The 18,597-nt window shown below is 41.7% G+C and overlaps 1 protein-coding gene across 6 annotated transcripts in view; it reads left to right on the top strand.

Annotated features, from left to right (window-relative positions):
- Positions 1–3,221: 3,221 nt before the first annotated feature.
- The window catches only part of pbx3b (pre-B-cell leukemia homeobox 3b), a 57,009-nt gene continuing 41,633 nt past the window's right edge, over positions 3,222–18,597 (top strand). For all 6 annotated transcript variants that reach the window (XM_070833348.1, XM_070833347.1, XM_070833352.1 and 3 more), the window contains exons 1-2: positions 3,222–3,793; positions 4,371–4,444. In XM_070833348.1, the coding sequence (XP_070689449.1) occupies positions 3,546–3,793; positions 4,371–4,444 (322 nt within the window). In that variant the 5' untranslated portion in view covers positions 3,222–3,545. The remainder of the gene's footprint in view (positions 3,794–4,370; positions 4,445–18,597) is intronic.

Here is an 18,597-nt window from a genome sequence, read left to right as displayed (position 1 = left end):
GTACCTTTGAGCCCTTCTTGACAGGTATGTAGTGTGACTTGACAGCTCAGTATTTCAATGATAAATGCAGTAGTCCTGGGACTCCCAGTCACTAAACTCAGGAGTGTGTTGCTCCGATACTTCAAGGTCAAATGAATGAGCAGAGCCACACAGGCCGCTAAAGACAATCTGGATTTTATTCCACATGTTGAAATCTTGCAAATGGGAATCTCTAACTTTGGAACTGAACACATTCTGTCACGTAAACTTTGAGAGGTTTGGACATCAGCTGTGTCCTTAAATTCCCTTTTAATAACAAATTGAACAAATTAATCTTAATACACGGAAGCTTGGATTTTTGCTAATGAAACTATATATGAATTCATTTATTTTGATCCCATTCTACATCACATTACATGGATGCTTTCCTGCAGTTATTCTCAGACGTCTACGGCTGATTCATGGGCTGCAAACCAGACAGGTGACGACGTGGTGATGCTCTCTTCCTTTTCCATTACGATAAGTTATTTTGATGTAATGACTCACTGTATCGTGACTTCAACTTAACTTTTTTAGTAGAAGCTGCTTCCTTCCTGAAGTCACTCAGTTCTGACTCATGAAGATGAATCACTTCCTGATACCAGGTAGTCTATGATCTCTATAGCACTTTGAACTGAAGGTGCAGTGTGACCAACTCCACTACATTTTAATGGGTATGCTCAACACAGTGTTCTTAACAAATATGATGTTTGTAAAAAATCTGCAACAAATAATGACATTTAAATGAATTTGATGAAAACTAGCGGTTGCCATTAGTACATACACAATGTGTGAACTGTATACATTTGAATAATCACCATAAAGAAATTAGAGCGAGAGCTGCCGTGTCAGACCTGTTGGGAAAATCTAATTTAAACCCACACTTCCCATAAAACCAGTCACTTTCTGTCATAAAGAGATCTATTTGGACTTAATCTCAGCGTCACCCTGCAAGTGTGTTTTCTTTTTACTGTTTAATGTTGTCGAAGAGGATGAACACACAGTGTTATGAGTGTGTTTGTCGGACTTTTCTGACTAATTTCACAACCCTGAATACCAAAAAATATTCTTTCAAGCATTCAAGGAGATGCCAACCCAGCGGCCAGTGATGCCCAGTAACCAGTGATGGTCTGTCTGTCTGATGACAGACTGTAACAGAAGCCATTTAGACTTTAGACTAAAAATGTTACACGGTGCCTTTAAAAGTGAAAACATCTGTGTTGGAAACATTTTGTGTGCACAACAATAACCGACAGACTGAATAAATCTACCGCCAACGACAGAATTTAGAATTTCCACAGACAAATTGAAGTGCCCACCGCTATTAGTGACCTCAAAAACACTGAAGGCGTTTGTTCCCTCAGCAGATGAGCTTCCTCAGAATAAAATGCGGCCCATGAGGATGAAGTTTGTCAGGACTTCCATCTCTGCTTGGCTCGTCAGCATACAAAAAAGGGGAGGAACGAGACTGAAATTAAAAACAAAAAATTGGAAAGTGAGGACAGAGAGCTAGATTTTCCAGACATAGTGCTGACCATTGCACATTTCTTCAAATGGAATTTTAGGCAGAGAAACATTTTGAAGTACACAAGATCTCCCAAAAAATGCTTTTGCACATTTGCTGTTGTCTCTGATGTCTTATTTTGGGAGAAGTGACATCACGCACAGTGAATTTTATTAATGCCGGTATAATATATCAGCAAACAGTGGTGTACATGGAGCAGCAGCATTGTTGAATAGTATACCGCTGATGTTGACTTTATTCATCATTAAGCTCAACTCAAACAAACACCTTCTGTCCAAAGTTCAGCATCAAGGCCTTGCATTGCACAATCCCCCTCTTAAACTCCAGTGTAGGAAAACCGAACCAGTCTCCACTCTTTACTATGTTTATCATGAAATGCACCTCCCCTCCCTCCCTCCCTCCCTCCCCCTAACGATGAATGTAAACCTCTATTTCTTCCTGCTCTTTATAAATCCATGATCTGGATGGCCATCGTGGCGGTGCACAGTTGTATTTGCTGCCTTGCATCCAGCTCAACAACTTGTCTGCTGCCATAGCAACTGCGGAGGAGCACCGAGCAGCGCCGCCTGCTTGTGCAATGGATGTCACTCGTAGCAACGGCCAATCAGAAGTTCCCATCCTTTTGTGCGAGCGGTGTGAAGATGGAGGGATGGAGTGGGTGGGCTTTCGGCATCATGCATCTGCCAGTAATTGGACACGCGGATCGTCAGTCTTCGTCACTCTGGCTCGGGATTGGTCGAGGAGCTTTACTTTCCAATAATATAAACATGTCTACTGCTTGCCTGGCTTGAACCAAGGCTTACAAGGGACTATGCAGTTCTACATCAAACTGTATAAAAACTCTCATTATGTATTAGCCTGTGTTGATGCGGGGCTAAATCTTTGTTATTGGTAGAGAATATGCACATAGCTGCACGTGCACGCGTGAGGAAACGAGGATACCCTGCTGCTGCCGCTGCTGCTGCAAGAAAAGAGAGGGGACTGAGCCGTGCTTTCATCATTATAATCACCATCCTAAGTACTAGCTCTTAACATTTTGTTTTTCGGTGTTCAGGCGAGAAGTGACAAGAATATAGACCCCTCCTCTGCAGGGCGGAGCGTGCATTTTCATTTCGTATTTTGTATTTTTTATTTTTTTTTTTCTACCCCTGTTCCCTGCTCTGACACGTCTGCACTGAGTGAGTGGCATTGGCACACTGTCAATCGCTCACTACCGCTGCCATCAAACAACATAAAACACACACAGGCAGAGGCTGGAGCTCATAAATTTCAGCAGGGCAAGATATTTTTTGCGCATCGCCTTTATACAGCGCTGTGTCCTCATTAATTTCTTCTCGTGGTTGATTTTTTTTTTCTAAACAGAAAATCTCCCAACTTTTTTTTTTGTACATTTCATATTTTTTTACAGTCACATTTGGACACCTTATGCCGCAGATTGTGTATTTTTTTGTAATGCTGCCTGTTGTCGCGGGAATCATTTCTGCACATTTATAGTTGGCAACACCTGCAAGATTTTTTTATTTGTTTACACGTTTCCACATTGGATATTTTTGTTGCCGGCGCTTCACGAGGAGGATTTGGACATTTTTTTTTTTTTTTTTTGGAGAGGAAATGCGCCGGGAATCCCATGAAGAGCGCTAATAAATGAGAGATCACCAAGGAGCGTTTCTGTCTCGAGCACCCGTCAAATCCCACAGAAAAGACAGATTGGCATGAGGATTCGTGCGGGATACGATGGACCGTCAATTTTGACAAAGAAGTGTTAAGAAGAAAAGAAGATTTATGCATTTTTCTACAAACACAGAAACGCGTTTTGGCACTTTGGACCGCGCGTAAAAAAGCGAGAGGACAGCGAGAACTTGGGACACAAGATTTAGGCTGAAACATCACTGCAAGGCATTTTTAAAAGAAAAAAAAATAGAAACGTGTGTGTTCGCCGAAGAATCACACATCCCTGCATCCCCCTCTTGCCTTGCGGCACATGTTGTAGCCGATTTCGTATATGAGTTTTTCAATTTGTGTGGCTCAGTGCACAGACTCTTTAGCGGCTACTATGGACGATCAAGCCCGGATCATGCAGTCGATCGGCGGTGTCAGTCTGGCCGGCCACTCGGTACAAGGAGGCATGGCACTGCCGCCTCCACATGGACACGATGGGACAGACGGAGACGGACGAAAACAAGACATTGGTGACATTCTCCATCAAATAATGACCATAACTGATCAAAGTCTGGACGAGGCGCAAGCAAAGTTGGTTGATTTATATGTTTTATTAACTTCGACCCCCCCAACCCACCCCCCCTCAAAACGCTGAACGCATCATTATTGAGATGTGGCCCGTTTAACTTAACTCTCCCCTCATGCATAACAATAGGCTGGAGAGGCTTTAATCATAATCTTACACCCAGGTGTGTTTACTGCTGGAACACATGAGAAAGTTGTCACACAGCGTTTTATTTAACCTGCTTGTGTGAACCTGAGAGAGCTTGTGTTGTTCAAAAAGTTGGTGTGCACACATGCCCTTTAGTAAATGTTCACACTTGTGCAAAACTAACTAAATATGAAATTCACAACAGTAGGCTCATGATATAAATGAGTGGCCATTGGGTATTTATATGTTTATTATTATTATTAGTCTTATGTGAAAGAGACTTTTATTTTTATTGATGCTTCTTACTTACAGTTGCAAATGATAACTTTTGAGAAGCGTGTGGGTTGGAACTTTGCACAGTGACAACTCAACTAAATATCTTAAATAATCTACTTGATAATATCTAACATGTGATATACTTATTTCAGTATTTTATCTTGTCTTATACTGAAACAGGAAACATGGACTGAACTGTCACAGAATGAAACCAGCACTCTTCAGCGTTCTCTGTGAAATCAAAGAAAAGACAGGTAAGATCTTTATGTAAAAAATATCCTAATATGATGCCAAAGATAAAACAAAAAAAAAGAGAAAAGAAAAAAAAAAGATTGGAGCCTCATTGCACTCAGACATTTTCACCTCCCAGTGATCCGATGGCAGCCTGCATCCAGGTTACAGGGGACCTCTGCCCAAATTCATCAGTCACTTTTTTAAATATGTCATTGTGCCACACAGAAAGAGTAGAGGTAGGTGGGGGGGGGTTTTGTTTTGTTTTTTGTTCTCTAGTGGGTGGGATGCTCTTTTTCTTGGAGGAGCATCTTCTCCAGCACTGGTTGCTTGCTTTTAAACAGAAAGTGTGTTCCAGCTTTCACCCCGACTACCCTGGCACTGAGCAGGATGGGGAAATCCTGTAGCATATGCTCTACATAGCTGAGATCACAATGAATTCATGCTTTATAACCTGACAACAACTGCCACGTTTTCAACCTATGAAGGCAGCTCCCAACACTCTCAGTCAGTCACTGTGCTGCAGAGTCCTTTCCTGCAAATGTGGGCAGTGAAAAGTAAAATACAAATAGCAGATTCAGCTTGTTGGAAATTATTTTAAAAATAACTTGGAAAATAAATATTTCTGTCGCATATTGTCGCTTTTCATCACGTCTGCAGATTTCCATGATTAAGCTTGAAAACATGCAGCGTGTGTGCGCTCATATACACACACACACACACACACACGTATATATGAGAGACAGCTGAAATTATAGCTAATGTTTTTATGCCTTAGAACTTTTCTTGTAGCTCAAACTTTGCTTTTTAAAAAAGTCACCATTGCCCAGACCGTGTGCTGCTCCTGCACTTTCCGCCCAATATTTATGGAACACATAATAGAGTGCATCCCTTTATAAATACTTAAATGAATTAAACAATTTTAATTAATTTCTAGAGATAGACTGCGTTTATTATGCCTTACATTTATGTGATTGTTCTGGTCTTTAAAACTAGAAGCACAACGAGCAGATGCTTCAGACATTAAATCTACTGTACGTCACTATACATTTCCCAAATAGCATTTATATTTTTCAGTAAAGAGAAAATAAGAATACGATGCCTTGTCAGATTTGTGACCTTTGTACGGTTTATGAGGAAATTGGCTTGGGAGAGATCATAAAAGTTTATGAACTTCCCCAACACAGGTGGCGTCCACAGAGGCAGGCAGAGGGTCCACAGTCTAGCCGAGGTGCTCTACTGTGTGTGTGTGTGTGTGTGTGTGTGTGTGTGCCTGTTGAGTTTAGACAATGAAGAAACAGAGGGTGCAGATCACACATCACACACAAGATGCCAACTTTTATTTTGTGTGCAGTCACTGATTTGATGTGAAAGCGTTTTCCGGTACAGAAGCATCGTTGCATCTGTGGAACGTAGAAAAAATATCAAATGAGTGATTTTATTTTCAAACTTGTGTCACATTAAAAATCCCGCTGCTCCGATTTGTCAGGATTACTCTGTTAAGTTACTTTAATCAGATGTTTGGCTTGTCGAAACGTGCACGGCTGTTCCATGTTTCTGCTCTGCTCAAGTTTAAACAAGCCACTCGGAGCAGCATGAAAAAGCAAAAGAAAAGCTGGAGGAAAAAATTAAATAAATATATGTACGTGTGTGTGTGTGTGTGTGTGAAAGGGTGTACGTGCCCGGGAAAGAGATGAGACAGAGGAGGAGAGAGAGTGTGATGTGTGTGCGTGTGTGTGTGTGTGTGTGTGTGTGTGTGCATGGTTAACCTGTGGTTTAGAGTCACAGCCTCCCCCTCTTAGCCATTGACAGAGCTCAGCTGGTCTGGTGGCCTTGTTGACCAGCCTGTTTTTCCAGCACACAGTGAGCCTTTCACTGGCTCCTGTAGCATCGTTCACAGGGCTTCCTTGGCCCTTTCATGTCCGTTCAGATGGCACAGGGGCCGCTGTCTTTTAGCCATGGGATCCACCGCTGGCTGAAAATGACTTTTAATAATAAATTTGAAAGCAGTCCAAGAATCATCAGGGTGATTACTGTGCACATGTATCATGTTAGCGAGACTTATTGTCTAGTGTGCGGATGAATAACGGGTCCAGGGTTTGGCTTCAAAGCTTTAGGAGTTGTTATGTTAAAAGTATTGTTCAGTGGTGAGACAGAATCAAAGTGGTGAAAACGATCTTGCTCTTTTTTTTCTTTTGTTTTTTTTTTATAGAGTAGAGGTAAAGAAGTGCATTTTCTCGTATTAGCAAGATATTTTGAAGACTTTTAAGGGTGTTTAGAAGTTTCTGGCAGTCTTCTAACTGTTATTGTAGAGCCACAGTGTATTTCTGCATTGCTAATGCCCTAGAAGTATTAATTCACTTTGATATGCTAATTAGAGAGCATTATGCAAGAAATGAGATTAAGTGGCAGCATGAAGTCATTTGCCTGTCACTAAATTGAGTGTTTTTAGCAGAAGGGTTTTTTTTTTTACCCCCAAATTTTCTTGGTTTTGCATTTAGATAAGCTAAACGTGAGATTCGGTTGGCAAGTGGTGTTCTTTGTCCTTCAGTGTGTGATGTTTTTCTTTTGGTACATACATAAAAATGGCAATTAAAATGTTTTATTCCAGCATGTTTCTAACGGTTTCCGGACAAAGGATACATTCACGATGTACCTTTTTCCCCTGTGGGCTGTATGAGAAGACAATGAACGCATTGAGTGAAAATTGCCTGCGATTCAGATGAGTTTAGCAGTTATTCCTCTGAGCTGGGTTTGTTTTATCCTGCTGGCTACTCCCTTGTCTTGCTCTCATGCTTGGAAGAGAGGCTCACAGCAGCAGCAGCGGGAGCGGCAAGAATAACAAAGGTGAAAGATTACCTCCATATGGTATTTCTGACCAGGAAAAGAGAGGTTCTGTAGCAAGACTCCTCTTTGATGTGAGGTTTAATCAATAGAAAGAGATTACAGAAAACTATTACAGGCTAAATCACGGAGTGCCACAGAGAGGCTTAGCCCTCTCCACAGCTCTCTCAGCTGCATGGCGCTTCTTTTGGCTGCGTATTGACTTGTTGTTTTCCTGACCTTTGACTCATCAGGTTCAGAAACAGGAGGTCTGGAGAGGTAGGGGAGGGAGAGAGAGAGAGAATGTGGCAGATTCAGGCTGATAAATGCTCCGACCTAGTGTTTATAGCAGTGGATTAGGGAGGGACTGCACTCACAGTCCGAGCCAATGTCAGTGTTTTGTTGCACATGTTTGATTTGGCTTCTGAGAACCGCTAAACATGCTTTCATGTATGTTTATTGGTTTGCCCACGATATATGTAATGTTCAGCTAGGATAGGCTGTTTTAATTAAATACAGTTCAGGATGAGCTTGTAATTAACCACATGCAAGGCTGACTAAAAGCATTACCTGGAGTAAATAGAGTTAGGGCTGAGGAGGTAAGCATTTCTGAAATCTACAGGGAACATTAATTTCAATGTTTCCTGACAAAGTTAATGACCCTTCTCGTTCCAATTAGGTTATTATTATTATTATTATTATTAATACAAATGAATTATTATTATCATTATTATTATTATTATTATTATTATTATTATTATTATTATTATTATTATTATTATAGCAGCTGCAGCTAAAATAAAAGAATCCGTCTTACAAGCCAGAGAACAAAAATTTATTTAATTACACTTTTTCCTACCTTATGGGTTTTCTTCATGCTGAAAACAGCTCCAGTAAATGCATGACAGAGAACAGAAAGCTATTCAGCAAGAGAGACAATTGACTTTGGCTGCTTTTTGTCTCAGAGAGCCCCAGTGATGCGGCTGCAGTGACTAGATAGTGTTGTGCCGAATAGCTCGCGCACAGCTGGGTTCCTAACTGGCTCAATGGCAGGGCCACTAGTGCTTCCTCCTCTAAAGCACGAGGGGGACCGGGGAAGATGTGGCTATTATCTAAGTAGCTCCCAAATACCCTCCATTTCCCCATCAGCAAAGATGAAAAGGAGGAGAGCCAGACAAAGGGGAAAGGAAGGGAAAAAAACAGGAGTATACATATCAGTTTCATTTGGAAGGGAAAATGCTTTTGTGCTGTGGAGATAGATGCCTCTGCACCGGTGGTGCCTGGTGTCTGCACGCACGGCTCCTCAAATCTGGTTTTTTGCACCATGATTCAGTGCTGTCCCTCCATCTGCACACACACGAGCACCCATCTTGCAAATGTCTCCCTCGCTCCCCCTCCATCGCTCCAAGCGTTTTCTGCAGGCTCCTGCGCGATCAACAGCTCATAATTGTTTTTTGCACATACGTTATGCAAATGAGTCTTTATGGCAACTGGCATAACAATTAGCATCCTCCAACAATATTTTAGTAGGTTAATTGCGAAATTTCTGAATTGTACATCTGAGTTGTTAATTAGGCATGACAGAGGTGGTGAAATAGTTATCTTCAGGCGGTGGCAGCCAGCAGAGGCTGCTTGGGATGCAAAAAGGAAGGATTGATTGAAATTAGTTTACAGCAGTAGGAGCGTGGCTGTTGGAGCCCTCTTTGCTTTTTGAGGCATCTGTGAAAATCTAAACCTGAAGCAGTGAGACAGTGAGAGGAGCTAGTTCAACCTATGACCCCCAGCAGAAATCCATCAGACTTTTCTGTCCATTTGAAGAAATTATGCTAATAGGGATGTGAATGATACAACTTTTTGTCTTGTTGGCAGAAGTTAGCAAGGATTTATTTGAATGCATCACTTCATTCTTGTCAAAACAGTAAAAGACCTTTGACCTGCCAGACATAATTAAACCAAGTTTTTTATTTTTATTTTAAAAGAGTTTTCACTGCTTAAATAAATGCCAACGACACACACTTTTACTCTTTCATACTTTTCATCTTATGGGGTAGAATTACAAAAAGAAAAAAAAAAACATTGTGCCTCTGTAGTCATTTATGTCATCAGGAAAAATAAGAAGTCATCAACATGCGCTAACACGCAGTTGCAAAAAACAAAAGTAACTTTTAATGCACTTTTAATGTTGTTGCAGAATAAAGGCGTTAGTGTGTATTTATGTTTGATAGGGTTAAGGTGAGGGTTAGTGCCGTGTGCACACACTCTCAGCTTTCAGCTATAACTGACTTATTTACAGCAAAAAAAAAAAAAAAACTGAGTTTTTTTTAAACTCTTCCCTGAGTCTCCTGTGTCATGATGTTCATTACCGTGTCACTCGATGGCCGAGTCTATGTAATGCCATAGAGCCGGTTATTAGTGTAAAAAGGGTTAGAGTGAAAGACTGGTGCAAAGCAAGTCCTCTCTCAGTAATGACTCTGCTATTTATAGGTCCCTATTTCATTAGCTCTAGTGTTTCAGGGAAGAGTTTTCCTCATGGGACAATAGACACCATAATGTTCATTTACTCTGTACACATTACATGTGGACAACTAAATGACCTATCATCTGTGAATGCAAGAACACTGAAAACAATCCTGCTTTTGTCACTCTTATTGCTTCTGCAAACCTTTTCTCTATTAAATCTTTTTGATATATATACCTACATTTTTGGCAGGCAGTTAAATGTCTGTATTTTACACTGTTCTGTGGTGTGTGTGGAGGCGTTAACTCCTACAGGTGATGGATTTCGGTTCACAAAGTGATGAAGGAGTAAGAGGTCGCAGTCAGTAAATGCACATATTTTAAATCTCACTTGTAATATGTTGGCACCGTAGCAGTCTGTGCCTTGTTACCTGACAAAAACAGCATTATGCGGTGTTGTCACCTTTCTTTTCTTTTACACAAGATTGTTTTCCAAAAACCAGAAAAAAAGAAATCCTTGCTGTCTTTTCCTCATTTGCAAGCTTGAAAATGAAGCCCCTCTTCCCATTGTTCCATATGCCATTGTTCCACATGTTTCATACATTAGAATGATATATTGAAGGCAGAAATGGGAAAAAGACTGCAATGCAATGAAATTTTAATCAGCGTCTTCTGCTGCTTTAATAAGGCAAATAATTCTTATTGGCTGCTGTGTTAAGATTTCTAATATTTAATTCATAACAAACCTTGCATTATTCTGCTTTAGCCCTAAGACAAGCTCCACTCTGCTGCCTGCCAATAGGCAACCATGAGGGGGAAAAGAAGCTGCGAAGGGAACTGCAGACTGAGCATTTCTCTTATCAGTTGTGGCAAAATACTATCACATTGTTTTGATATTCTCTGTGAATTTAAATCTATATTTATAATAATTTTAGATATTCTTGTTGGTGGAGCTTATGACAGAGAACTGGATTGCTACCGCTGGTGATCAGTGCAAAACACCTGAAAATTCCCCCCTTTGTAATTTAGCCAGCAGCCAGTAAAGTATGTCCATTTGCTACCATCTTTTTTATTTTCTTAAGTCCTTGAAGTTCATTTTTGTGGCTGAAGTAATGGAAAGATGGCGAGGGGCCAGCAGCTAGGTGCTGGCTCATGTTACAGTGAAACGGCGGGCCCTGTTTTCCTCTCTCGGTGAAATGGCTTAATTGGTGTCAGAGCCCCAGGGATAAAGGCCTCTTGCTCTGAAACACAGCCACACAGGCCCTGTCTTCCCTCAAACCAGGAGGAACGGCCGGCGTCTGCTGGTGAATGAGGACTAAGCCGTGGCATAACAATACCAAATGATGTTTGGGATGACAGAAATTAATATGCGCTTGCTCCCAGAAAGCTATGATTAATGACGGCGAGCAAGGGAATGCTGTCCCTCCTTTTTGCTCCTCTTTGATGGGGATTGAAAAGCGAAAAAAAAAAGGGCTGGTTTCTCCTCTCTTTAGAAAGTGGAGGTCATCCAGAGTACATTACTGCTATTCTTCTCTTGCTTTTTTCCTCAAGCAGGAGGCAGGAAAGGACTGAGCGCTTGTAATGAATTTTGGAATGATTCACTAACATTGTGAGCCAGTGTATTGTCCCATGTGGCTTAAAGAGACACACACACATACCTGTGTACAGTCTATCCCACACTGCTCATCATTTAAAGTGGAGTAATTAATAGTCTGAATATCACACTGATAATTATATATACATATATATGTATATTTTAGAACCCATGCAGGATGATTTGAAGTGATAATTTGCACTTGAAAAAGTAATTTTAATAACAAATACTGATGTTCTGAAGGTGTCTTCTTCTCATGTGGAATTTTATACGCACACATTGATTCGGAGCCAAACGTGTGAACAAAATGGTGGTGTGCTGTTGCCATGATAATGATCTGTATCTGTTGTGTCCTAGGAGGAGACACATGAATATTTAATTGTGTCTGCTAGAGAGATCCCCAGACCCTTCTGTTCATTTCTTACTTTCTCTAATGTGCTTCCACCCTCCCAGGTACTTCCTCTCTAAGTAATGGAGAATTAAAGTGCGCATTAAAATGATATAAATTGCAATGTAAGGGATTTCTAAGGACATTTGTCTCCACACAATATGGTTGAAAATTCAAATGGCAAGTTTTGACAACGGACATTCTGCTGACACGGCGCGTTTGCCTCACGTTGGCTCCTCAAATAAGCATTTCCTCTGTCAGGGTGATTGATATGTATTAAGCATGCACTTTTTACGTCACGGTGCTCTGGAAGATGATGTGGGTGCACGGATATGAGTTTTAAACAGTGAATGAGCTCCCCTCATATTGATCTATTTGTGTTGCTGGAGTGACAGGTGCTATACGAAGACTGTGTCAGCTTTGATTGTTTGTGTCAGTGATCCGAGCCGACACTGAGCTCTCTTACTGTTCGTCACTGCACTTGCTTCCTCTTGATGAATGGCAGCACACTGCACAGATCCTGAGAAAACTCATGTCTACGCTGTCTCACCGAGCCTGTGAATCAGAATTGGTCTTCAGAGGTTATTTATCACTCGTGCTTTGATTTCGCAAAGCAAAATTGTGGGACATACCTGTACTCTTTGTGGGAAATGTCCCCAGGGTTGTTTTTGGTCTTTTAATGCAATTACGTAAAAGCTTTTCTCGTGAATGTGAACATCAGTTGTTGCAAGACAGGAGGTGTGGTTCCTCTCCTTCTCTAAATATTCAAGATTAGTTCTTAACCTGTGTGTGTGTGTGAGTGTGTGTGAGTGTGTGTGCTGGCAGGCCTGCTAGGCTGTGGCGTGAAGGTGAGGTGCGTGATGCTCGGAGCCTCTGTAAGTATGCAGAGCACGGCGGGCCTCTCGCGGGTGCTGAAGGAGAGCATGGAGTGGCAGAGTTAATTTATTTAATGACTGAGCGTCTTATATCTCCCCAGCCCTGATTAGAATCCATGCTTGATGAGGGAAGCGATAGAGGGGTGTGCACTGCCCCTAGGCCCTAGCACGTACGTTCATGGTTTTCTTTCTCCAGTGCCTTTTTTTTTCCCTACCCCCAATCCACTGGGTTTAGTAAAACCAAAAAAAAAAAAAAAGGAAAGAAAAAGGACAAATGCACCACCGGATAGGATAATTTCCACTTTTGTCTGTTGTGATATTTTGCGATTAGGTCTGAACGTGTGATTATTTTGTTGCACACTGACAGGAAATGCAGCTCTGAGGCTGATTAAATGTGTGTGTGTGTGTGTGTGCGTGCGCAAGTGTTTGTATGAGTGTGTGTGTGTGTGTGTGTGTGGCGTGCTCCGTGATAAAGACGAAGTGCTGTGGAGCTCTATGAACGTGGGAAAGCCAAACAGAGTGTGTCACTTTGGCAGCACGGGCTGTCAGCATTGGGGAGCTGCAGTTGTAAAAACCATGACCTTCCTCTTTGCCAGCATGTCTCTTGCAGAGCCAGAGCGCTGCCCTGTAGATCTGGGCTGGCTGTGGGAGGGAATACAAACACAGAGAAAGGACAGACAGTGGAAAAAACCGGTAAGAGCAATAATTGTGAAGGGTAGCGGTGGTGGTGGTGGGGTGTCGTTGAAGTAATGAAATACTTCTTGGAGCTATCATGACTGAGAAGGTGAGGGAGGGAAAGCGAGAGGACTGGCGAAGAGGGAAAAAATACTCCTCGGCTTCTAACATTTCCATGAGCCATCATCAGTAATGCCGCAGCAGCCTCACAAACCAGAAATTATTTCTTCAGGCGTCGCTGTCAAGTGTTATTCAAATAACACCAGCCTCACATTTGAATAACAGCCGACATTTTGAATTAATTAATCAGACAAGATAGTCTGGGCCTTTTCTCATTAGTCTACAGGTCAGGCTGGGGAAGATATATGCGCTGGTGATGATATACTTGTCTTTAATAGTGATTTATGGAGATTTTGGATTGTACTCGATTTGTCAAAGGGCCTGGTAGCAGAAAAATAGGACAGTGCATATTTCATTACCTAATCTTTGATACGTTCCGTGATGCTAAAAGATACAGTCCTGTTGTTTAGATGCACAGGAAGCTCTTTTATGTTCACTCGTCTGGAGGGAAGAGGCGCACACACACACACACACACACACACACACACACACACACAGACGCGTGCACACAAGTGCGCGCACGCACACACACACACACACACACACACACACACACACACACACACACACACATACACACATTTAATCTCCTCTCATAGACCTCTCCCATTTTACTTTTCCTATGCAATTAAGCGAGGGCTGTAAATTATAACTGTGTCGTACTTTAATTATCATGGTGTAAAAATAGAGTTCCTGTCTTTGAGAGGATTTCATTAACTTACTCAATATTCCATGTCAGCTCAGAGAATCATAAGATTACAGTGAAGTTTGTGTTTAACATGCTTTGAATCAAGTGTGTGTGTGTGTGTGTGTGTGTGTGTTATTTATTTAGATGTTATTCAAACTCAGTAAAAAGTTAAAAAAAAAAAAAAAAGGTAGGTTAACATAAATGCGTAATTATTCTTTCATGACTGTTTGTGGATTCACTTTAGTTTAGTGTGTTTATCAGCTGGTGTGACATTTTATTTCAGGTTCATGTAGGGTAGTGTGTGTGGTCATGGCGGTGTAAATGTATATAACAAGTGCTAACAATGTAGTGTCATCAGCTTTATTGGGTGTTAAATATTAATGAACATTCAGTTTACCAACGCTCTACCTTTTTTTTTTTAGATATACAGGTTTTAATTATCCAAAATAGACATGCAGCACATGTAGTATGCATCTGTGATTTTGTGCTAGTCCAGGTGTGTGTGTGTGTGTGTGTGTGTGTTAGATAGTCTACATGTGTGTGTGTGTGTCTGTATGTGTGTTTGTGTGAGCACAAGTGTCAGGAAGCTGCGAGCTGTTGCCATTCCGGTGAGCAGCCCACACAAAATGCACCAACACCAGTGTGACAAAACATTCAAATAAATTGCTGTCAGGCTGCCGAAACACCAAGTGCAGCGATTTTTATCTGACATGTGGAAGACCCAGACATGCAGTCCTGACAAGTAGCGCCGGAGCACCTGTGAGAGACGGGCGATAAAAATCAGGATATGCCTGATCCTCGGCATAACAATACCTATCATTACTTGATATTATTACTCTTCTTTAAGAGAGAGCTCAAGATAGAAAGATAGTACGCACGTGTTGGCTTTTGTAAAGTCTGGATAATAAATGATCTTAGGCCGTCGTTTGCGTAGATGCACTTAAAATCTACATAGAAATTGAATTATGCAGTCTGATGGCATATCAACAAGTACTGAACTGGCTTTTATATTCATGCAGAATTGATTATTACTTGGAGCAAACGGCCATGTTTGTTTGTCTGCAGGCTCATTGTAAACAAAGTCCAAGGTTAGGCCACTTATTTATTCTACTCCAGCGTTGTTGTTCGCAAGTGTATGAACACAAAAATCCATATGTACAGTAACTGCGTACTTTTCATTTGTAATTTTTGAAATGTTTTTTTTTGAATTTTATAAATCATTGCGCTGTTAAAAAAAAAAAGAGCTGAAAACACATAATGATAAATAATACTTTGTAGTCCTTAAAATAGAAATTAGTCCAAATTTGAAACGTCTGGTGACACTTATATTTGTTAAAGCAGCACGGAGGCACAAATAAATACTAAGAGCATCTCTGCTGCTTCACTTATTTTCATTGAGTCTACAAAATTGACTCAGTAATTCTTAAATCCAATTTAGAAGAAAAAAATGCTTTTCAGAAACTCAGAAACAAAGGACTCACTGTGGAATTCGCCATTCATTCTCTACTGTGTTGTTATTTTCTCCCTTATAGGTTACTAATGAGGAATCGGCCCTCATTATGATTTTAAGGATGAGAGAGGAAAGCTTTTAATTAATGATATGTAAATGGTTCTGAATTGATTATGTTAGAATATCAAGAGAGATGGGTAGAAGCTGTGGTGTAATATATTTTAATTAAGAATTAATTAAAAATGATGGCAATTTTATAGAGGCTCACAGAAAATAGAAGAATTTATTCTCTGTCACAAGTAAATCAGCCCTTGATTAAATAAACAGACACATGCTGTATTCATTGAAGAGTTATATTTATACTTTGCCAGGAAGAATTATCCAGATTATTAGAAAAAAAGATCAGTGCGGTATGTCAGTGGTCGACCACAAGCTGGGTTCTCTGGGGTTAATGGTGATTTATCTCATTCCTAATTCATGAGATCCTCCTGGTCTGTGTTAGGTGGATCAATAAAGCCGTGTTTCCTTTTTGAATTCAGTGTCTACAATTAGATTTGCAACGTGGAACACAATTATGAGTAAGACATGAATGCGTGCTTTTATCACTTGTGGCAAGTGAATGTGCATCCCCAAAAGATATCAATCTGTTTATGAGGTAAAAAGATTTGTGTGAAAAAGATGAGTTGTGACTAGACGTGGACCCTAGTTAACCTTTTTAATTACTATCTGCTTTCTTTCATTCACTCTTCAGGGCAGAGGGAAACAGAAGACGTTAGCTACATTAACGGCGTGCGCCACTATTAAAGGGAGAGAGGTCTTTGTTTTCTGCTAACGGTGGCATGCATGCTCTGTGCTAAACTCTGCGATCAATGGCAGAGAGGCTGCTATCACAGCACTCGGAGCAGGCGTAGCTCAGGGGGGAGGGAAGGGGGGTCCCTGGTGGTTCATTTTGATTGGAGCGCAGAGTTTTGTGTTGAAAGGCGAGGGAGAGACAGGCTGTTGGAAGCAAATCCCCGTGGATCAGTTAGAGCTTTGCAACAAAAACACCTTGATATTCCTGGGAACATTTGCTTAGGAAAAAGAGTGAATTTAAATAAACGGGCAGCAAGAGAACAAAATGATCTAAAGCATTTCTGAAGGTTTGTGTGTTCAGAGAAAGCTTGCGCATCTCGGGCTTGGAATTAATTTCAAAACCACATTCCAAATCACAGTAAAGCACTGCAGTGTGAAAAGGAAAAAATTCATGTAACTGTATTTTCTCGATATGTCGTTCCATCTCGCTAAAGAGCCTCTCTAAACGAATGAAAATATATGTTCGAAGATGGTGTCCTTAGTCCATAGGTTGACTAGCAGACAGAGACAGACAGTGTGTGAATGTGTGGCAGCGGAAAGCCTTTATGAGCTAACCAATCTGTTATGGGCGGCAGGGAGGATGTGCTGCTTGAGACGGAGGGAGTGTTGAATGGATTATTAGTCCGAGTCCCCCCATAGCAGGTCACATGTAAAGGCTTAGAGGCATCATGAACATGTGCACACACACACATCAAATGTCTGCAAGCGCACACACCCGTACACGATGCTCAGAGGGAAGTGCGTTCAGGAAAAACATGCAGGGCCACAGACGTGTGCATGCATGCATATATACAGCGCATGCACGCCAATGGTTGGCAGAGCGTCTTCTTTTTGACACCTGCAACTAGTTGCAATACATCACTGTCAGGATCGCTTTCTCCACCTATCCGCATTTGTGCGTTAGTTATCCGCGGAGGCCTTCGTCAAAAAGTTGAGCAGTCTTGACATCAGCTCCCTAGTGGGAACAGAAAAGGTGAAGTTGTGCTGGGAGGTGCCATGGCGGGTGTCTTCCCCAGCTGTAGTCTCTGCGCCCAACAGCATCCTAATGACACCTGAGGAGAGAGATGATGGGTTAACATACAAATATTATGCGACAATTAATTCTGTAATTGACACGTGAGGAGAAATTCTGAACGGCAAAAGCACATATCTTTTTTTTTTTTTTGTTGCTAGTATTTATTATGAGCCACACAGATAACCACACTGTGCATGTACTGTGTTGAGATGAAGGCCCAGGAATGACATAATAAAAAGCCAGGTCGAGGGTTATTTTCTTTAGGGCCTCTCGTAGAGAATGTATGTGCTTGCGTAATTGACAGTGAGTGTAGCTGCTGAGGAGGAAGTGAGGGCAGAGAGGCTCCTGTGTGAGCTCACTGTGGAGATGAGGAGAGTCTGCCAGTGGCACTGCTAGTGGTGAGCACCAACAGCTCTGGCCACGACAGAAGAGAGGAGGTGGGGGGTGGGGGTGGGCAGTGGGGTGGAGGGGGGGTGGTCAGTGTCTGAACTGGCTGATGGGAGCCAGAACATGAAACAATGCCGGGGGAACGTCTGGTGGGTTCGCTGCACAGAATTACAAGCGAGGGAGCAGGCCTGCTGAGGCAATTACAGCTTAATGGGGTCATTTGGAAGGCAATTGCCAGGGGTTAATGTAGTATGGAGAGATGAGGTGAGATTGAAGTGAAATTTTTGGCTAGAAAATGTGTTCAAATGAAAAGGGAGCAGGCAGACAAGTTGTGCACTGATGGGGTGGGAGGTTGATTGGGGGAACTGGAATGCAGGCTTTCAGTGCCACACAGACAGACACAGCGCCTGGTCGCCACACCAATGCAGGCAAATGCACATGAGCATGTCCACGCAGGTGCTGTCCTCCCTCTGCTTCTTCAACCAAGCCTGTGCACACTTATCTGACTTAACCAGAGCGCCACCGTTCTACTTGTCCTGCTGAACACTGTCTGTTTTACTCACAGACAGGCCTAGCGGTGGTTTGGTTTTTGTCATGAAGTACCTATGATATCATTTCCTGTATTGGGAACACCCACCAGCCGGGACACAAACAGGACAGCAAAGCTGTTTTTAAGTGATGCGCAGGAAGATGTATCAGAGATACTACAAGAGGTACCTTAGAGAGCGAGGATAAAAAGGATCATTATGCGTTGTTACGTTAGCCAGTTCATTACCTTAATTGCCCAACATAATCCGGTGTTGGAAGGGTGCACTGGAGCTTTGGAAGGAGTCTTTGCCAGGACCTCCTAGC

This window comes from Pempheris klunzingeri, chromosome 7, assembly GCF_042242105.1.
Source record: "Pempheris klunzingeri isolate RE-2024b chromosome 7, fPemKlu1.hap1, whole genome shotgun sequence".
Taxonomy (NCBI): Eukaryota; Metazoa; Chordata; class Actinopteri; order Acropomatiformes; family Pempheridae; genus Pempheris; species Pempheris klunzingeri.
Note: the sequence above shows the minus strand (reverse complement) of the source record. Positions and strands in the feature narration are given on the sequence as shown.